We start from the raw sequence: 22,980 nt of genomic DNA, 5'->3' as shown, positions 1-22,980 counted from the left end.
TGGAGTGATAGGTCATTTCTAAACAGGGTACACATTCAAACTGATTGGTTTTAGGGCCTAAAGGACTATGTGACCAGTTACACAGAGCCCTTCAGTTATTAAACAACCAAACAGTCAGGGGAAATGTTTACTGGGCGGTTCTAAGCATTGTCTTAACAGCTACAGAGATTTCAGGTTTTGCAGGTAGCATAGAAACCTAACAATACCTCCTTTACATTTTAACTCAGACCTTGCAGCTTAGAAACTTTTACAACACCCGGTCTTTTACCCTTTAACTTTTACGCTTTAACTTCAATTTCTTTTACCCTTACAGGACAACCTAAGACAGGCATGGTCCCTAAGCCACATGCTTGCTGTTTAATTAAATAGAAGGGGGAAGATGTTGAGGGCCACAGCTGAGTCAGGATGACGCATGTCATATTGCCAGAAGGGAGGGGTTGAGTGGTGACCGCCAGTGAGGCACTGAGATGATGATGGTTATGTTAAGCTGTGTATTCAATTGTATATTTGACCTTTACTGTCCGGCAATAGGGCGGCTCTGGGAGCGTGTGTGGAGTGCTGGTGGAGTTTGGCAATAAAGAGTTGCTGTTTTGAACCTACAAGTGCTTCGTGGCGGCTCAGTTATTTGTGCCCAGCCAGACTGCGGCACTTCTGCTCCCAGAGTTGTGAGAAAATAAATTTCCATTGTTTAAGCTCCCAGTTCGTACACTTTATTATGGCAACCCAAGCAAAATAATACAGAGAACATGGAAGTATTACCTTCACACTGTCTAAATACTGTATTTAAGATCATGAAAGATTGCATTAGCCTGAGTTTTATCACAACTCACAATCTTTACTTGACTTTATATTTAGAATTCATACAGAGATTTGTTTTTCTGTATATATTTTTTAACCTTCACTTTTATTAAAAATCTTAAACCTAATGGGTTTACTTCCACTATAAACTTATAAAGAGATTAATAAAAATACCACAAGGACTTCACAACTAAAATAGCATGCTTAAGTAATATATAAATTTTCAGGATATGCAAAACGTTTTTTTTCTATTAAGATACATGTAGTTGCTTATTGAGGTTTAAGATGGCAGCACATAGCCCCTTAGAATATCCACATGCATAAGTAAGCAGCCAAACACACCAGAACTTAGTTCTTCCCTTCTCTGTCAAGACGTCTGCAATTGCTAAAAGAGCTGATTGCAGCCTTGCTGTATATTTTTTTTTTAAAAAAGAGTGGACCATCTACTGATGCAAGTTTTCTGTTGACTGTATAGAGAATGCTGCATACACATTTAAAAATATTCTTTAATTTCAAGAATGTTACTTTCCTTTTAGGTTTTTCCCATAATAGACATTAGATTGGAGGATTAAAATAAGTAAATGAATATACTTACAGTTCCTGTTAATTTAGATGCTTTCTCAAATTCTTCACCCTCCTCCATCAGTGCTTCTTCAGTCCCAGGTAAAGAATCTATTTTAATTTTTTTAAATGAATAAATTAAAGTCACAAATTGCTTACTAGTTCTCTGATATATAAACCTGTTAGTGAAAATAACATTAAAATGATTGCACTGATTGTTGAAAAATCAGTGTCTGTGAATTAAAATAAAGTCAGAATGATATTTATTTAGCTTAAAGATAATTTATGAAAGTATTTTTAATTTAGAAGGTGCAATAAAATCAGAAAAGTACAAGAACTGCAGCTTATTATGCAAATGAAGCAACACTTTTTATGGCATATTATTCAGCTAGTTGTTGGAATATATTTATATTTAATGTTCTTTTTCTGCTTTGTAATTTTATATTTCCTTGTTGGTTTTATTCATTAAGTAACTGTCTTCTTTCAAGGCTACATAATTTAAGTATCAATTTGTGTTCTCTTTGTTAAATAGAATGAAAATTTGTGAAGAATCCACAGAAGAGTACATGTTTTTAAGTGGTGGTAGGTTTTCTACTTTAATATATTAAGCAAGAGGTTGTGATTATTTAGCCTAAATAGAGGAGTGGGAGAATAGTTATATTCGAATATGTGAATAAAATCTTGGCAAGCTGTTCCATATGTCTGCTGAGTTAAATTATAGCAGCATGAGTTTCTGTGGGTTATAAAGAATTTTGCAGTAAGGATGGATATATGGATTATTTATATCTATAAATAATCTACACCAGATACTGTCAACTTCCCTTTGTAAAATATTAACTCCTTCTATTAAAGCAACAACAATAAAATCCCTTTAGGGGAAGGTATTTTAAACCAGTGAATTTTAAAAAATGATTTCGTATATTTAGTAATATTGAAAGACAGCCTTTTGAATCAAAAAGATTTTCCTTTAGATTAATGTAAAAATGAAGACATTTTTTGATTGCATAAAATTTGTACTCTGGGAAGAAATTCAAAGCATGAAATCCTTCTAGCCCTTAATGGCCACCAAGGAGAAGAGAGACAAAAGGAAACTTGGCACAAATCCATAATCATAGCTTTTAAATCCTGTAGCTCTCTTTATCTCTGATAATTCAGAATTTTATATTCAGGAAGAAAGGTTGCTAATCTCATAGCATAGAGTTTATCTAGATATAAAAGTAGAGTTCATTTTAGAACACAGAAAGCCCTCCTTATAAAACTCACTTTGGGAGAAGCAGATACTTTCTCAAGTTGTAGATAAACGTAAAAATTTTATCTACTACTCTTCTAAACAGAACATTGGCATTAAAAAGAAGCTAATTTAAAGAAGATAAAATCAAGACAGATAATGAGACTTACACTAAATTCAAAAATCATAATCCACTTGAAAAGAACACTTGAACTCCCATCTACTAAAACCAAGTTGTAAGGGTGACAATAGACTCTTTAAATTAGGATGTAAATTAGGAATAATTTAAATTCCCTAAGGCTAAATTACATTCTTCAGAACTGTGAACAAATGCTGGTGTAACTTTAGGTTTGTTTTATGTGTTGAAATTCTTGACTAGAATATTGATTTTAAAATAATATCAAATTGTTCTATTCTACATCACAAAACTATTTTTGAATATAGGGCAAGGAAAACCATCTTCTTTGGGGTTTTGCTGATTTTTTTAAAACTTAGAAATACTCTCAATGTTCCTCTCAGTAGGTAGGTAATGGTTTTAGAGCTTCATTATATATGTGTGTATTAATCCATTCATTCAATTATTTATGGGGATTCTGTGTAGTCATTTATCCAGCAAATATTATATGTCAGGCACTTTAGTAAGCCCTTTCAAACATATTGAAATAAGATAATTTTCTATAATTCTCATAGAATTCACTTGAACACATTTACAGTATTGATATTTTAACAAAGAATATTTACCAGAAGTTATTGGTAAATTTTCATGGTCTTACACTCTATTCTTGTTTGGGTTGAATTCTTCCTGTTTCATGCTGTAGCTGGTATGATCTGGGTAAAGGACATTGAACTTAGGGGAAAGGGATAACTGTGAAGAGCTGCCAGAATATTTGAGAATTTACAAATGTGACCCTATCAGAAGCTATTAAGTTAAATGAGTTCTGCCATATAGACCAAATCTTATGATAGGATACCAATCTAACAAGCAAGTTAAGGCAAATAGACATCATGAAAATAAAGCATTTTATTTAATTGATTGAGTGAATGAATGGTACTGGGGATTGAACCCAGAAGTACTTAACCACTGAGCTATACCATCAGTCCTATATTTCTTATTTTGAGACAGGATCTCACTAAGTCATGGAGGCAGGCTGTCACTAATTGCTTAGGTAGGCCTCAGACTTGGGATCCTCCTGCCTTGGCCTCCTGAATCACTGTGACTACAACCATGCACCACCACACCCACCATGAAACCTTTTATTTATAATGCTTAGGGGGTGAACATTTTTCCTTAAGAGTTCTGAAGTTGTTGCTTATTAACAAAAATTGGTGCATTCAAATGTGTAAACAATTTTGCTATTCCAGAGCAATTTATCTTATAAGAACTCATGATTTTCAAAATAGAGGGGGTCAATTATTAGAGTTATTTTAAGTCACATAGAAGTTGATGGAAAGTTAGTCACTACATTTGTCAAATATTGCAGAGCTGATTTTCACCCCTGATTTAAGAGAAGAACAAAATAAGACATGGAGAGGAGAAACTGATGCATAGAAAACTTTTCTCAAAAACTAACAATCTCTATTAGCATTTGGACTAGAAATTTTGTCTCCATTGACTGAGCATACTAATAGGAACATAGAAGAAATCTATAAAGTTTATCACAATGTTGAGTTTCATGCCATTATTTCCTGTCATATTTTTATTATTTCTGCTTGTGTCACAAGGTGTTTTGTGCACAAATTACATTTTTTCATAAAAATACTTACACACATTGAGCCAGGTTCAAGGTGGATGCACAGTTGATATAAAAGTCACATGACAACTTTTGGCTAATCCAATAATATTCAACTATGGGATTTAGTATTTGACTAAAGGAATTTTCAAAAGGATGCACACTAAAACAGGAACTTTTATTTTGGCATGTGTTCATCGGGTATACTAATATTTGAGTGCAGAGAATGTAGGAGTTTAGCATTTCAAGAAAGGAGCTTAAATTTAATGTTTGTTTTTTTTTCCACTGCATTCAAGTAGGCTTAAACACAAACCTATTACTGGTCAGCACAATGGCCCACATCTGTAATCCCAGCTGCTAGAGAGGCTGAAGCAGGAAGATCATAAATTTGAGGTCAGACAAAGCAACTTAGTGAAACCTTGTCTCAAAATTTAAAAAGGGATGGGAGTAAAGCTCAAGCTTCCTAAAATGAGCACTTGCTAACATGTGCAAGGCCCTGAATTCAATTCCCAGTTCTGAAAAAAAAAAAGAAAGAAAGAAAAATATTTACAAAAATAAAAACATGTTATTATCTGTATTACTTAATATCTCCAGATATTTAAGTCCCTACAGAGCTCAATGATTATGTATATATAGTTGCTAAAGGATATATAGATCTATATAGATTGATCACTTAGAGTGGTTTTTATAGAATTTAAACAATTAATGGTCAAATTGTTAACCAGGATCTGTCTCATATTAGTTTTTTTTTTTTTTTTTAAGCAATTTACCTTGGTGTATTTCCATCACAAAGAATCTGTTCTTCACTCAATGTGAATCTGTTTCACAGACTTGCAATTTGGACACAAGAGTCTTCAAAATTGGGTTCAGGGCAGGACATCACTATGCCTCATAGAGAGTTATCTCAACATATTATAAGAAAAGGGTCTCATATTAGTTTTATATTGGGAATGCTGGGGTACACAAAAAAAAATCCTCAATAAGCATGTGAGAACAACAAATACATATGAAGCAATTAAAAGATGGTTAGGCCTGAGGGGGTAAAAAAAAATGGTGTGGGCAAGACATCAGGGACACTTAGGATAACCTTAGAGCACAGAATCAGAACAGGCAGAGAGGGAAGAACATACCAATGAGACTTGTTCATGGGTCAGGGCTTGATTCTCTAAGATATTTTTCTAGAAATAGAGCTTCTGGGTTTTAGCTTTTATGAATGCTCAAGATTTTAAGATAATGGAAAAACATTTTCAAAACTGTTTATACTCCATCTGGGATATATTATTTTCCTCTCAGCTCTGTATTCACCAGTACTTGGTTTTACCAACTTTCTTAACCAATGCCAAAAATGGTTATAAAACAATATCTCAACATGATCTTAATTTCCCTGCTTAGTAGGGTAGTGATGTATATTTCATATGTTCATTGGCCATTTGTATTTTCTCTTCTGTGAAATGTCTTTTTATGTCTGTTGCTTATTTTTATATGGATTTGTTGATCTTTATTATTAAATTGTGGGTGTTCTTCATATTCTGAATATTAATCTTTGGTCAATGACAAACACATTGCAAATATATCTTCCCATTTTATGGCTTTTCTTCTGGCATCTTTTGATGAACAGCAGTTCTTAATTTTCATAGTTAAATTTTTTATTTTCTTCTGTTTTAAAAATATTTAGCTCATTTTTTATTTAAATTAAATATACTTGTTACTGATAAATAAAAGCATAAAAATTATACATATTAATGGAATGCCAAGGGTATTTCAATACATGCATACAATATGTCATGTTGAATCAGGTTAAACATAACTATCTCTTAATTCATCATTTTTTAATGGTGAAAACATCCAAAATCCTTTCTTCTATTGTTTTAAAATGTACAGCGTACTATTGTTTTGTTATATATTTTAAGATTTAAAATTCTTATGTCTTATTTAAAATACCTTTCTCTATCCAGGTATAAGTAAATATTCTATAGTTTCTCTTCTATCTTTACTGGACATACTGTCTTGCTAGAACAATGGCTAAGGAAGAGGTGATGTGTCTTAGATGGCATTGGAGCAGTAGTACATGTACCTATTCACTTATTCAGCAAACATTTTGAAATGCTCTGACATTAACTTCATATGCTAAAGTATAGAGTTTGAATTCTGTTCTATGTAAAATGAGTGCAGACTAAGCAGCTTTATTTTTAGAAAGTAAATGAATCAAGGAGGGATGAGATAGTTCAAGGAGGGCAAAGAAGGTTTCTACACTAGGTGAAGAAAGAGAAGGAAAAATGTACACCAGCCACTATCAGGAAAAATGGAGAGGAGCCTGGCTCAGGAAGGAAATTCCAAAGTGACATTGACATAATTGAACACTAATTTAACACAGAACTGAGAGAGAAAGCATATGATATTTTCAGGTCTGATACTGACATTTTCCCCAAGAAGACTGAATATCGGATGGATGGTGTGAGAATGGGAGTAGGAGATAAGTCAAGGGGCAGATAATGAGTTCTATTTTCTATAGAGCCAGCAGGAAAAGTAGAGTTCTAACACAAGTTAGAATTGGTGACAATTTGGGGAGTAACCAACAACTCCTTGTTGTTCCTCAGAACACACATTTCCTGCTTCTATTTGTCCTCTGCCCTTAACTCCTAATACACAGCTCAAAGGACTGTGCTGGTGGTGGACAGGTGATCCACAGGGCTGAGATTTGGCGCAGGAGAAAATCTTTTCTTTTCTTTCCCTCCCTCCCTCCCTCCCTTCCTTCCTTCCTTCCTTCTTTCTTCTAATCATTACATGCCACTAAAGCTACAATAAATATTGTAGAATTCAAAACTTACCCAATGAATCTGGGATTATTTCGTCTGGAGAATGAAGCAATTGTAACGTCTCTTCAGTCCTTTCAGCCAGATTGTCTCCTTGAAGCCTAAATAATTAAAAATGGTGATTGAAACCTCTAATAATATTAAATTGTAAAATATAAACCACACACTCTGGGGATTAAGACTGTGAACTTCTAGACCCAAAAATCTAGACTTCAATCTTCAAAGTAGAAATAAAAGTTCATTCAAACCATCTTAATTTAGTGTTTTGGTTTTGTAGGCTTTAAAGAAATGATTTTTTTATCTTTCCTCTTATATAATTGGCAAGTTGGATCTAGGTTCAATCCACTTCACTTCTGAGGCTGAACAGAGAAACATTTATAAGCAAATGTTTTCCCTGAAACTACAAATGGAGGTTGAGTAGACGAAAAACAAAAGTTTAATCCAATGTGCTTACCTAACTACTGGGTCCAGTAGGGCTTTCATGACTACACAAAGGTTTGTCAACACAGATCTCCAAATCAACCAACCTGAGATAACAGGCCTGTGGGTCAAGACCAGTCTCAGCAATGGGAATGAAGATTTCTGATATGAGTGACTGCCTAGGGTTCTCATAGACACTGGGTCTTCCTCAGGAGAGGAAGATTGTGTAGGTAATTTTGTGGCAATGTATTCTGAACTCCTCTGTATCCACATCTCTAAAGAGAGAAATGTGGACTGGCAATGTCTGGTTGAACTCTTGATTAGTATCATGTTCTAAAACTCCATTATCAAAGGAAGGTGGAGCTCAGCAACATGTTTTGCAACTCTGTCCTAAATAAACACAGTTCTGGTGATGTTGGAGGACAGTATAACAAAAGGCTCAGACTGGAAGTTTCTAACAGTGTCCTTACTTTTTCTTGTACTTTGCTAATGACAAACGTCTTTCATAGGAAAACATTAGTAAATGAATAAAATATAATATTAAAGTTCATTAAAACAGAAGTATAATTTACAACTATACTGGACTTAAAAGCTATAACTTTCAGCCATTTTATATCTTTACTTTTTTATACCATAAAAAAATAACAATTTGCCGTGGACTTTTGCAAATGGAAGCAAATATGCATATCTTTTCCTATTTAACTTTTTTGTAATTATAAATATTGTAAATTATACTTTCTTTTTTATTTTCATGATATTAAATTCTGTGCATAGCAGTATGAATTACACTTACACTACATTTTATTTTATATACATAAAGCCAAATTTACTGTCTTGCATGAGGTAATTAAAGTATTCTCAAGGGCAATTTCCTGATAATTGTAACATATTTTGGTAAGCTGTGCATGTATATTATACCTTAATTAGTTTTTCAAATTTTACTGTGAAAAAATACCACTTTTAAGTACATGAATTAGCTACATAGTTCTCAAACCTTCCCTATACTATTTATTTATGTTCTTCCAGTAATTAGAAAACCTACTTCAATAATTAATAATATCAAATGTTCTTTTCTTAAATCTCTTTGTCCAGGACCATCCTATCAAAATTATCAAAGAAAGTATATAGGTACATGACTTGTTAAAAGGTGGAAGTAATAATTATTATTAATTATTCACAAGAACTCCAATATATCTGGGTATTTAACATTACGTTCAAAACCTAAAGGGAAAATAAATCTCCAAGAAAGACAGAAAGAAGCAAGACATTAAAAACTATTCCATAACTTTTTGACTCATTGCACACTCATCAGTAGAACAAAATATTTATTTAGCATTTATTGACATGCTCAGGAACGAGCCCAATATTATAGAGATGCAAAGAAATTATAACTATCCCTGATTTCAAAGCACTCTCAATCTATCTGAGTTGAAAAGACAAATGGCCATGAACAAAAACCCAACAAATTGGGTGGCCTTGAAGCCAGCTCATCGTTGTCCAAACATTGCCCTCCAGATATCTCAAGAACTGCGTTTACCATGACTTGGCAACAATCTGATTACAGAACACTGTAATCCTTGCTCTTCCAATGTTCCCCAAACTGTACTGCACACAGCATTACTTCTGGTAGAGGTTGATAATAGGTGGTATGCAAACAAGGGTAGCATGGACAAGTCCAGGAAATACAGTTTTTAAAAAGTTAAATTGTTTTTGTTTAAATTTTTTTTTTATCACAAGACATTTTCTCTTCACTTTCTAAAACCACTCCTCCACATTCTACCATCCTTTAAATAAAACCACTCCTCCACATTAAGCAAACACTTTTATATTTTCAACCCCTACAAAGGATGCTTCCTGCTCCTCTTTCTCATCCCGAAACTCTTTTCTCCTCCTAGAATATCCCAGTACTGGGGTTGAGTTGTAACTCTGTAGTAGAACACATGCTTAGCATGCAAGGGGACATAGATTCAATACCCAGTACCTCAAGAAAAATTATATATATAGTTTTCCCCCTCCAAAAAAGGATGCCTAATCCCTCAACCTCAGATAAAGCAGGATTGTGTTTATTACCCTTTCTTCTCTTTGTCTGTAAAAACTTTGCTCAGGCTCACACTATTATCCTGAATGTTCTGGTGTTTGTGTAGATTTTCTTGCTAAACCCATAGCTCCTTTTCTTGCTAAACTTTAGCTCCTTGCTAAACCCATTGCTAAACCCATAGCTCATGTGGAGATCTACCCTTCTCTTCACCTTCCCTAACCCAAGGACAGACAACTGGAACAGTTCCACATCAAAGAAATAAATAAATTATAAGTTTATTTTATTTCTGAAAATAAACTTAGTTCCTTTGGGTTCTTTCACATTCTCACTCTCTGTGACACTTTCTCTTCAATAGCTACAGACTTATTTCCCTTCATTTCCCCCTGGGTATCCAGTTTTCTCCTGATTCCCTTCCATCCCCACTAGCTACCTAGACCCTCACTTTCTTCCCAACTCCCTTGCACTCTGTCCTTGGGCCATTTCTGCCCAAGTAGACCCTCAACTCTGTAGTAATCTACCATTTCCCTACTTGTATGTAGCTGAGCAACACCAAAGGAAATCATGACCCTCTAAGATTGGTGAGTACAAACCAAGAGTTTCAGCTTTAAACTTAGATTTCTTGATTATCTTTCCTTCAATCTTTTCAAGGTCTTTTCAAAAATATCACCATTCTTCAATGTCACTCAGAAAAGTTCCATAATCAGAAAAAAAGGGCCTTCAACTTTCCCTCGCATTCCAGTCTCATAATTATCTTCACCTTCACCCATATTCAACAATTTTCCAATTCACGGAGGGTAAGAGACCCTTTCCTTGTGTAAGGTGTAGGCCATCCATTAGGCTCATGGCTTAGATCCTGTTGTGTCATGACCCTCTTGGTCCTCAGTCTGTTTAACCCCGCACCATTACTCATTCTGTTCACCTGCATTCCCATTTCCCATGGTATATAAACAAGCTCACTTCTCTTTTAGTCTTGTACACACACAAACACACACACAAACAAATGAATTGCTTCTATACTTATCTAAATCATCTAGCTATTGCTGCCTTTTCTTGCACATTCTTCTTAGAGCTAAACTTCTAAAATATTCTTCAACCAATTCCTTTACTTCCACAGTTTTCATTCCCTCCTCAACCTGTTTTAATTTGGTTCATGCCTCAACCACTCTGGGAAAACTGCTTACACCTGACATCTTAATGGCGGCATGCAATAGAAACTTTCTAGACCTCATCTTTATTTAAACTTGTGTGAACACCTACTCATTCTTGAGGTTATCACTGCTTATTTTCTGGGTGCCTCTCCCACTCCTATCTAACTGAGTGATTCTACAAATATCTCTCCTCAGTCTCCTTTAAAGGCCCTTCTTTCTTTGAACCCTCAGCTCAAGATTGATGTACCCAAATTCTTGCAGGAAATTTTACTTGGATGCTTTAAATTCCTCAAAATCAATATGTACAAAAGCAAACTCATTCTCCATTATCACCTCACCTTTCTCTGGACATTGCTAATCCATTTCAGTCTTGCTAATAGTGCTTCCTCAAGTTATCACTTAACATTCATCACTTCTTTTTTACTAATGCTATGATATGATGGCTTGTCTTGATTTAACTGCATTATCATGTAGTTGCATCACAGATACTCATACTTAGAAACTTGCCTTCCAAAAATCCATTTTCATATTACTACCAAAATGTTCAAAACATGTATCCAACCATAATACTCTCTCATGCTTTAAACCTTTTAGCGAAAGAGGCCTTAACATAGTAATCTTACCGGGCCTAGGAATAGGTTTTAAGGGAGTCAAAATAATTCACAACAAATAGAATGAAGACTTTTGGGTGTCTGTGATCTTTTCTGGAGAGAAATCATTTTAACCAGTTTCTCAAAGTAATCTTTGACTCAAAGGGGTTTTAGAACTACCATTTTCATTGGCTTCTCATCCCCTGCAGAATGAGTTATGGTTTCCTTAGCAAGACATCTGAGCCTCTCATTGCACAATCCCTACCTGTTGTCTGCAGATCCATCTTCTTGGGTATTCTATTGGGATTTTATACTCCAAAAAACCCCGAACTATTTTCACTTTTTGGAAGATATTTTGTTATTAACCCTTTGTGTCATTATACTATTATCTCTGGCAGCATTTACCTCCTCCTTCTTTTTTACTATGTGGTTATTCCCAGCTTTTCATTCTAAATTTTCCTCTTTACAGAAGTTTTTCTTCTGGAGGTCTTAGCATGATTGCAAATCTTTACTCTTACTTTTCTGCATTTTTAACTGTTGATTTAGATGTTTGTGTTTGTCAATAGGCTGTGAGTGTCTGAAAGAAAGGATTCTGGTTTTCATGTGTTGCATGTCCTTGACATACAGCTTAGAACTATCAGGGTACACTGTGAACTCTAAAAGAGATTTATAAGGTATTTTAAAGTGATTATTTCACTTTGGAGATTAAGAAAAGGTATGACCCATCCTATGTACAGGGGATTTTCCAAGAATACTGTAGTATAATTACAATTATATTCCCTTATCTTCACCTTGACCCATATTCAACAATTTTCCAATTCATAGAGGATAAGAGGCCCTCTCCTTGTGTAAGGTGTAGGCCATCCATTAGGCTCATGGCTCATGAAAATTATCCTGCATATATTCAGGGTGAGGCTGTTTTTAGCCAGGTTCATCATAATGCAGGGAATGAGCCGGAAGCTTACACGTTGAGTGGCTGTACAATCCAGCGGCAGGAATGAGTGATGTGGGAGTGACAAATAAAAGGAGGAAAGCCAGTACAATGATAGAATGACTCAAACCCTGTACAGGTGGCTGCTCCCCATTCCCACAGAAATTGCTGAGGAATCCTGAGGAATGGTGAAGGATGGTGTTTCAGCATTGATATTCTTGAATTATGAGTTGCACATGCATGAATACGTAATGATTCCCCTTGGCTATCCTGGGGCAGGAAATATTATCTAAGTTCTAGGATAAGGCGAGATGCTGAAGGTTGGCACAAAGCTTATTATCGCAACTTGAGACATGTGCAAAATAGGTGTCAACAAGACGTAGGGTAAAGAATTTGGAAGGGGGTACAAATGAAGCTGATAAAGATAACAAATGTATTTGAGTTTAAAATTAATGAATCAGAATTAATTTTATACTGGCCAGTGATACTTAACTAAAGGAAATGCTGTTATAAGTATTAGAAAATTCTCCCTCAACTTTTATAAGTCCTTACTTATCTCATACTATTTCAGTCTTAATAGTAAAATAAGTCAATGAAAATTTTATTCACAGAGATTCTTATGTCTATCATAGTACCTGGCATATGTGCATGACCAATGTAATTTTACTAAATAAATATTGCTGGAAAAGTTCCTGAGTCTTACAAATAGATTTAAGGAAGATGCAGCATCAAGAGAAAAGAAGTCAGAGCTTGTTCAAGGTATGCATGGGTAGCCATAGAAGTGGTTAGAATTTTTATACTTTAAGATCCAGGACTGGGGATATAGCTCAGTTGGTAGAGTGCTTGCCTTGTATGCCCTAAGGCTCTGGGTTCAATCCCCAGCACCACACACACACACACACATGAAAAAAAAATTGGTCCCATTTTTTTGCTCTGTAAAGAAAAGAACACTAAAAACACAGCTAACGAACTGCCAAGTATCGGTCCAAAATTCCAATAAAAACTCACTACCAAAAGTCACATCAATTTTGAAGGAGTTTTGAATAGTGTAAGCCATGGGAGAACAGACAAGGTAATTTGTGCCATTTTGTTTTTCTACTTAAAAAACATCTAAAAACACCCAATAAAAAGATACATCTCCCTTTTAAAAAATCCATGGTATTTAGTGTCAATCCATGTCATGAGCAATAGAAAATGCAAATAAGCAAATACTTTTCACATTGGTCTAGAAGATATATAGAATCCAGATTCAAAAGCAGTCATCTTTCTGTACGTTATCATGTTAAATATTACCTATCTTTTTATCTTGCCTGAACACTTTCTGGAAGAAAGCATCATCTAAATAAAGAGTATATATTCATCAAATGTTTCTTTGGCATCTTATAATTTAATAATTATAAATGCCAAAGTAACTTATATAGAAACACAGAGGAGCTGATAAAACAAAGATGCATTAATTAGAGAAACCTTAATGGACTAGATAGCACTTGAACAGGGCTTCAAAATTACCCTAAAATTAGATTAGGTGGAGAACAAGAGAAAGGTGTTCCAGGAAAAGAGCAGAAAAATAATAGACTAGATTCAGGTGGGAAAAAGAAGCCCTCCTGGAGGAAAAATTTTATTTTGTTTATTTATTTTTTGATGGTGCTGAGGATCGAACCCAGTGCCTTACACGTGCGAGCTACCACTGAGCCACAACCCCACCCCAGAGGAAAAGTTTTAAAAAGAAGAAAATAGGGGAAGAGAGAGAACACCAACCATAACAAAAATTGACTAATAACTTCAGTGAGAGATGTGTGTTGAGAGCATGGAATAATAGCTCTAGATTGATGAGATGAGTCCAGATGGGGTCTTGCAAAACAAAAAAGAGAAATTAGACTTTAATAGAGCTTTAAAAGTTTTTGATTATAAGCCTAATATGATAAAAAACTGTGCAAAGAAAAAGTAGTATTCATCATTAGATTGGTGAAATCTAAGAGGCCACATGAAAAATTTTTTGACAAAAATCCACAAGAGAAGAGCAAAATCTTGGAGTGAGCCCTGTTCCAAGAGCCAGGGACAGAGCAGTGAACAAGGATGACAAATTCCTATGCTCACAGAGCTTATGCTATAAAGCTGAATAGATGAAAAAACAGGTAAAATGCATAGGATTAGGTGTTGATAAGAAATCTGCTCGATTTTGAAGGAAGAAAAAGCAAAGCAGGAAAGGCATCTAGGGAGGGTCTGGAGGAGACGGTGTGCAATTTTATAGAGAGTGTTCAGGGAAGGCCTCCCTCGAAGGAGGTCAAAACCTGAAGTGAAGGAGAACATGATCTAGACATCTGGAAAAAAGCATTACAGGAAGAGGAAATAGAAAAAAATAAAACTATTTGCAGGCCAATGGCTGGAGTGGAATGAATAAGGGAGTGAATAGAAGGATATGTTGTCAGATAACTGAAGCTACATCATGTCAGGTGTGCAGCAACATCATCTAGATATTTGATGATGAAATACTAGTCTTTTTCCCTGAAAATTATTTTTTAAAAGGGGGGGATAATGAATAGTTTTGAAACAGAAGTGATGTTATCAGATTTTTGCTTTAATGAGGATAATTCTACTTCTTGTGTTAAGGAGAGACTGAGATATGGGGGGGGGGGGCAAACAAACGCTATGGAATGAGTTAGGAAGCTTACCACACCAATCTTGGTAAGATGATCATGGCTTGTGCAGAGTAGCAGTAAGGGAAGTGATAAGAAGTAGGCTGATTTCTGGATAAATTCTAGAGTTGTACCCAACAATATATAAGTTAATTTAGATTTGGGGTGTGGGAGAAAAAACTCCCCAATTTCTTTTTGGAATTTAACTGATCATGTGGCCATCTACTGAGATAAGGAAAACTGAAAGAAATTTGGTGGGGATTAAGTGGGCTATAGTTTGGGTTGGTAAATTCAAAATGCATTTTAGACATGTAGGTAGAGGTGTGGAAAGGCTATTGGATATGGAGATGGAGATGCTGACTGAAGTGACTGGAATTGTGGGGTAAGGTTTGCCCCTTCTGGGTTCCAAAATCTCTACAAAGAACATCAGAATATGATATACTGCTTCTTAATTCTGCTGTTAATGGAATATTATAATTTTCTTTCATTGCAAATTAATTGTATATCCTGATAGACGTCAATTAAATCAGGGCAATCAAATTAAACAGTTTGGGTTCTAAGACATTTTGAGACATTTTCTTCAAAGCATTAGGAAATTAACATCTTTCCCTTTTAAAGTATGCTTTACATTCACAAAGCCTCTTTCAAGATTGAAGTCATTGAGTTGCTTCTCTTTCTAAATGTTAATTTTCCTAGAATTCCAGTATATTTCTCCAGATTTTATTTAAGGGGAATTGTGCAAAACCTATCATTCATTCACTTTTGAAGTCTTTAAAAATCAAAATTGTCATCAGTTTCAAAAATTTGTCCAGATTCTTTGAAGGCAAAAACTTTACCTCCAGTCCTGAGCCTATAATCTGGGATGAAAGCTATGTGAATTTGCATGATCTTCCTAGTGAATTTGCAAGCTTACAGAAGTCAGAGACCAAGTCTGATATCCTCTACCCATTAGGGTCTTGCATATTAACTCATAGTTGTGGGTCCCAGAACAACTAATTCTATCTGAATTCATTCGTCATTTTAATAGTTCCTTTCCTATCCTAGAAAGGATATGCTGCACTTTGAAACTTTACCTCCCTGCTTCCCAAGTCCCAATTCTTCAGTGAATTACCTGGATGTTCTTTCTTCCACTCTCTTTTCCAAACCCAACTACTCTTTCCTGCTGTGCTCTTCCATCCTTAACCATTCAAGTTCAACCCTTTGGAATACAGCATACTTACTTTCACTCTGACCCTTTGACACTCCCTCTATGATCCCTTGGCAGAATTTCCTGTACACCAGACACAGCTCTACCTCTAGGATCTTATCTACCAAGAGAAAACTGCCAGCCATACCTAGATTCCCCTTATTTTGGTATATTCCTTGAAAAATGTTCCTTCCAGCATCCTTCTATAGGCACTCTTGCTTGATTCTGGATATTGTTTTAAAGAAGGATAAGTAAAAATGCATCAAGCTGAAACATCTCTTTTTTTCTGAGTGTAGAACGGAACAAAATAATATCCCCCATTCACCTTGGAGCCTTCTTAAACTGCTTATTAAATTCACTCCCTCAGCCACAAGAACCTCTGAGCATTAACCTCTAAAACATAATGATTGATAATGACATAGAGATAAAAAACATGCTCTTTCCTGCTAAATTTTCCTTTTCACTCCCTATACCCTAAAAGTGAGATATGGGCCTGCAAATTATGTGTAACTCTCTAATCAAATTTATAGTTCTCTCATATATACTGATGGCAGACATGTAGTTGCCATAGTGACCTCTTATCTGAGCTGCTAATTATTTTCCTGGCAGAGGCTTAAGAATTCTTAAAATCAAATCTAAGGAAAATACATATGGAGAATAGATAGGTTTTGTTGTTGGTCTCTTCTGCTTTACCTCAACTCAAATGTAAAAATATCAATATAAATAAGGTACACAAAATGAGGTATGGAACAGGATCAATTCTTAGCATACCTGGGAACTACTAAACCAGGTATTCCAGGCAGATCTGGCCTGAATCTTGGCCACTGGCTCACATACCTTGGCTACATGCACAAAGGACAGCCCTGGGGATATTCCAACCTTCCTTGGATCTGAGGCAGCCATGAAAAGGATTATGTTCAAATTGCTCAGCTGCTCTGAAGCTAAGGAAACACCAGAAGAAAGCAGCCAAGCACCGAATGTGTGAGAGACAGACACAGCCCTGCACACTGGACTCTGCATGTGTCCATTAGGAAAATTATTCACACTCATTTTTAAACCAGATTTCACATCCATGAAAGGATCTATCTAACTGTGGGTGTGCTTTTTGTCTCCATCATTCCTAGAGTGCAAGTAGGTAGCTAAGGTCCTTTTCTGACACCGTGGACCAGTGGTTCTCAAAACGGATATGCTTTGAAATCTCCAAGAGAACACCTAAAAACACAGATTGCTGGGTTTCACCCACAGAATTTCTGATTCAGAACGTCTTGAGTATAGACTGAGCATTTTTGTTTCTAAGAAGTTTCCAGATGATGCTGATACTCTGGCGGACACCACCCCTTCTGTGGCATCACCTCTTTATGGCATAAAAGGAGAAAGACCTTTCCATCCATTCTTGCTGTAGTAGTAGCACCGCATCATGAGTGAATTCCAAAAGCAGAGAAGAATCTACCAAGGCATGGTAGTGTTTCTCTTTCTGTAACCTGCTAGGTATTGACTTTCCATGGATACTAAATTTATTCCCTAATATGCTATGATTCAATCTGAGAGTCTGATTCTATTTGAGCTCAGGATGCTGCAGACTTAGCCCAAGTTAGAGAAGTGCTTGGTCAGCAGACATCAAGTTCAACAGCAGCTGCGAGGAGTCTGTAAAGTGCTGATTTCTAGCAAGTTGAAAAATGGGATTGTGTGTGGAGCCAACACACTCTTGAAAAGTTGCCAAAACTTACTTTCTTCCCTTACCCCACTCTTTCATTTAACCAGAGAGCCCCCTGAAACTGAGGGCTGCCTCACATATGTAATGATGGAAGGCCACCCCTCTCTGTTTTGTATATTCTTTAGAAGTCTGTTAGATAGCTGGCTTCCTATTTGTACCTATTAAATCTCTCTCTCCCTCTCTCTCCCTCTCTGCCCCCCCCCACTCCATCCCTCTCTTTTTCTCAAAATTAAAATCAAATTCAACACTTTCACTTTTATGCACTGTACCACTGGAAATAATAACAGGTCATGTTGCCTTAGACATTCTAGAGTTGTTTTAGTCAGGTTTTCACAATGTAACCAAAAGATCTGACAAGAACAATTATAGAGAAGAAAAAGCTTATCTGGGCCTCATGTTTCAGAGGTTTCAGTCCATAGAGACTCAAATCCATTCCTTGGGGTGAGGCAGAACATCATGGCAGAGAGTGTGTGGTAAAGGGAAAGAGCTGGGGGATATGGCACCAGTAAGCAGAGAGAGAGACTTCTGCTCAATAAGGACAAAATATAAAACCCAAAGACATACCCCCAGGGACCCACCTCCTCAGCCATGCCCTACCTGCCTTCAGTTATCACCCAGTTAATCCCTATCAGGGGATTAATGCAATGATTATGTTAAAACTTTTATAACCAAATCATTTCATCTTTAAACTTTCTTGCATTGTCTCATACATGAACTTCTTGGGGATACCTAATATCTAAACCATAACAGTGGTAGAGCCTTAGTTTCCTTTTTTCACTTTTTCTATTTCACAGGACTAGGAAAATCTGAAATTTAACTGTGAAAATCTGAAATTAAATTATGATAAGTTAAGAGGTATGATAAATTTTTGAAATTACTAGTAATATTACTTTGTACCAGATAGAGGTGAGATGTCAATGGGGATCTATTTGCCAACAGATGGCAATTGATAGAATGTTAATAGTAGTAATATGCAGTTTCATAAATATTGAGATATTGTTACTAAAATGGAACCTTCATGAAGAAGTGAATCAGGATCAGATTCACAGCAATCCTTCTGGGGTGCTGGGGGTGTAGCTTAATGGGAGAGTGCTTCCATGTGTGGGGCCCTGGGTTCAATCTCTAGTACCACAAAAAGAATCAGAAAGAAAGAAAAAAAAAGTTGTACATTGTTGTGGAGAATAAACAAAGGAAATCTCAGAAAACCTCACCTAGTTCCATCTAAGAAGGAAGAACGGGGATAGAAGACAAGAAAAATCTGATATTTCGTCAGAAGCATGAAACAAATGAGTTGTGAGGTGGCAATCTAAGGAAGTCAGGATGGCAACCTGCCATATTACATGGAAAGACTACTAGGGGGAAAAGTTCACCCTGACTTAAACATTATACAATGTACACATGTATCAAAGCATTCCATGGTACCCATTAGGATTTGAATCTTAAATATCCCCCAAATGGTAAAGGTGTGGTGTCCAACCCTGGCACTATTGAGAGGTGGTGGAAATTTTAGGAAGTAGGGCCCAGAGGAAATGTTAGGTCATTGTGCTCATGCCCCTGACCAGGATATTGGGACCACACACCCCCTTCCTCTGTCTCGTTACTCTCTGGCTGCCGTGTGGTGAACAGACCCCATCTGTCACACTCCCACATGATGTAATATTCTACCTCAGGCCCAAATTGAACTGAAACCTATGAAACCATGAGCCAAAATAATTCTTTCCTCCTTACAAGTTGATTACCTCAAGTATTTTGTCCTAGTGATGATGGAAAACTAACACAATAAATAAATAAGCCAATAAATATGTTCAATTTTTATATTTTTATATATCTATTAAGACTGAATTCTAAAGAGAAAAAAAGGTACATTATATAGCTTACAAAATGCAAGCAAATCAATAGAGCAAATGAAAGAAAATGAAACATCAAGGAACCCTAAAGCACAAGAAACAGATAACAAAATACAAAATGTGCTTGATATAAAACAAACTAGATAACTTGTTTATGTAATGCCCAGTATGGGGGGGATGGGTGTGTGGTTTAGTAGTGGAGCATATGTTTAGTATGTGCAAGGCCAAACATAGCAAACAATCAAAAAAAAAAATCCAACAGGATATGCAGCGTGAGACAAAAATCTAAAGCACACTGACTAAACATATCAAAGTTATATGACAAAGTTAAAAACATATGACAAAGTTAAAAACAAAAGTTAAAAGTCAAAGGATAGAGATAAATATGTCATGAAATGCAATGAAAAATTTAGCCTTAGTTTAGTACTAATACTAAAAGAAGTAGAATTAAAGAAAAAATTACATTTAGTATAGGAAGGGATTTATTTACTAATACAAAGCAGAATGAAATATGAGTTTGAGAATCCATCCATCTGCATCTGTGAGGTCCACACCTATCTTGTAAACCCATGGCCACTTCTTCTGTAGACTAGGTCAGCACATTATCATAACATTACCTCCAGGATATGATCTAACAGAAGGCAGCAAGTGTGTGTGTGTGGTTCATGACTGCCTCCCACAGCCATGTAGTTTGAACTAATTATTCAGTTGGTTAATCATAATGGAGTTGTATTGGCTGAATTGTATGTCACCAAAATATAGAAAATAAATCTGTTATAACTAAGGTAAATTTGAGAAAACTTAAATTGTATAGAAAGAACTTCTTTCACTTATCAGCCTGATAAATATTTTTAAAATAGGATTTGGGGCAAACAAATACTTGTGAAATTATGATGGTTGGACAGTATTACCATAGTCCTAAAGGGTAATTTGTCAATAACAATAGATACAAATTTATATATAGATAGACATGGATTCATTAGAATTTTATATCTTGTTTATATCTAAGTTCCTCCAGACAAAGACAATTTAGCAAAGTCAGGAAGATATTCATTACTGCTTGTTAATTAACCAAATATAAATAATACAGACTGGTTTAAAAGCAACAGAGGCACATGTGCAAAACAGTGAGAAAAGACAATGCAGATAAATATCTGTTGATGTGCCAGGTGAACCATATCAAACTGAATGAAAAAGCATTTACAGATGATCTCACTTTGTGAAATATAGAGAGAGATGACAATAAATGATAGAGAATAGGGAAAAAATACAAAACAACTTACATTAGATTCATAGCAAGGATCTCTCCCAAGCTAATGAAAAGTGTGACAGTTCTGATATCAGAATAGATAGTAGCGATACTACCAAAAATGCTATACAGATTTAATGCAATTCCTATTAAAATTACAATGACCTTCTTTGTAGAAATAGAAAAAGCAGTCATAAAATTCATATGGAAAAATAAAAGACCCAGAATAACCAAAGCAATCCTTGGCAAGAAAAGTGAAGCAGGAGGCATCAGAACACAGACTTTAAATTATACTACAGAGGTATAATAACAAAAATGGCATGGTATTGGCATCAAACAGACAAGAAGACCAATGGAATAGAATAAAAGACACAGAGATGAATCACATGAACACTGTTTTCTCATACTAGACAAAGGTACCAAAAACATACATTGGAGAAAAGATAACCTCTTCTACAAATGGTGCTGTGAAAACTAGAAATCCATATGTAGCAGAATGAAATTGAACCCCTAATTCTCACCCTGCACAAAACTCAACTCCAAGTTGATCAAGAACCAACTCCAAATTGATCAAGGAACTTGATCAACTTTGGTTTACAAGATAAGTGTGGACCTCACAGGTACAGATGGATGGATTCCCAAACTCATATTTCACTCTGCTTTACATCAGTAAAGGTCATTATACCAGAGACCCTGCACCTACTAAAAGAAAATGTAGGCCCAACTTTCCATCATCTCTTAGAAACTGACTTCCTCAACAAGACTCCTAAAGAGCAAGAAGTTAAATCAAAAATCAATAAATGGGATGGTATCAAACTAAAAAGCTTCTTCTCTGCAAAGGAAACTATAAAGTAAAGAGAGAGCCTACAGAATGGGAAAAAAAACCTTTGCCATCTGTACCTCAGACAGAGCATTAATATCCAGAATATATAAAGAACACAAAAACAACAATGTGATTCTACAACACATATAATCAGAAAAAATGAGAAATTATGCCCCATCTATGTATGAGATATCAAAGTGCATAAATGCAGTCTACTGTAATGTATAACTAACTAAAACAAACTTAAAAATTAACAAAAACAATAAAATAAATAAATAAACAACCTAATCAAAAAAGGGCAAAAGAATTGAACAGGCACTTCACAGAATAAGAAATATGATTAGTGAACAAATACATGAAAAAAATGTTCAACTTCTCTAGCAATTAGAGAAATGCAAATTAAAATTACACTGAGATTCCATCTCACTCTAGTCAGAATGGCAATTATCGAGTAATAATAAATGTTGGCAAGGATGTGAAGGAAAAGGTACACTCATACATTGCTGGTGGCATTGAAAATTAGTGCAACCACTCTGGAAAGAAATATGGACAGTCCTCAGACAACTTGGAATGGAATCACCATTTGACCTAGCTATTCCACTCCTCAGTTTATACCCAAAGGACTTAGAATCAGCATACTACAGTGATGCAGCCACATCAATGTTTATAGCAGCTCAATTCACAATAGCTAAGTGATGGAACTAAGCTAGATACCCTTCAACAGATGAATGGATAAGGAAAATGTGGTATATATTCACAATGGACTATTACTCAGATATAAACAATTACTTCATGACTGTTGCAGGTAAATGGATGGATATGGAGACTATCATGCTAAGCAAAATAAGCCAATCCTAACAAACCAAAGGTCAAATGTTCTCATATGCAGATGCTAACATGCAATAAGGTGGGATAGGGGGAGAATAGAAGATCAGATGATTAGACAAGGGGGAGTGAAGAAAAGTGAGGGGCATAGGAATAGAAAAGATAGTGGAATGAATTGGACACAACTTTTCTATGTTCATATGTGAATACACCAACAGTGAAACTCCACATCATGTATAGCCAAAAGAATGGAATACTTATTAGAATAAGTTATACTCCATGTATGTATGTATGTATGTATATATATATATACACACACACACACACACATACACAATATGTCAAAGTACACTCTATTGTCACATATAGCTAAAAAGAGCTAATACAAATTTTAAAAAATAATAGATGGTAGAAAGATTATCAGGAAATCTGTACCTATTTTT

At 35.4% G+C, this 22,980-nt stretch overlaps 1 protein-coding gene across 1 annotated transcript in view; it reads right to left on the bottom strand.

Moving 5' to 3' along the window:
• C15H8orf34 (chromosome 15 C8orf34 homolog) overlaps positions 1–22,980 on the bottom strand; it is a 403,376-nt gene that overhangs the window by 78,472 nt on the left and 301,924 nt on the right. Inside the window, 2 exon segments of the mRNA XM_071601999.1 lie at positions 1,394–1,470; positions 7,146–7,231. Coding sequence (XP_071458100.1) covers positions 1,394–1,470; positions 7,146–7,231 — 163 coding nt within the window.

The sequence above is a fragment of the Marmota flaviventris genome, chromosome 15 (assembly GCF_047511675.1).
Source record: "Marmota flaviventris isolate mMarFla1 chromosome 15, mMarFla1.hap1, whole genome shotgun sequence".
Lineage (NCBI taxonomy): Eukaryota > Metazoa > Chordata > Mammalia > Rodentia > Sciuridae > Marmota > Marmota flaviventris.
The sequence above is the reverse complement of the archived record's forward strand: the minus strand, read 5'-3'. Positions and strand labels throughout refer to the sequence as shown.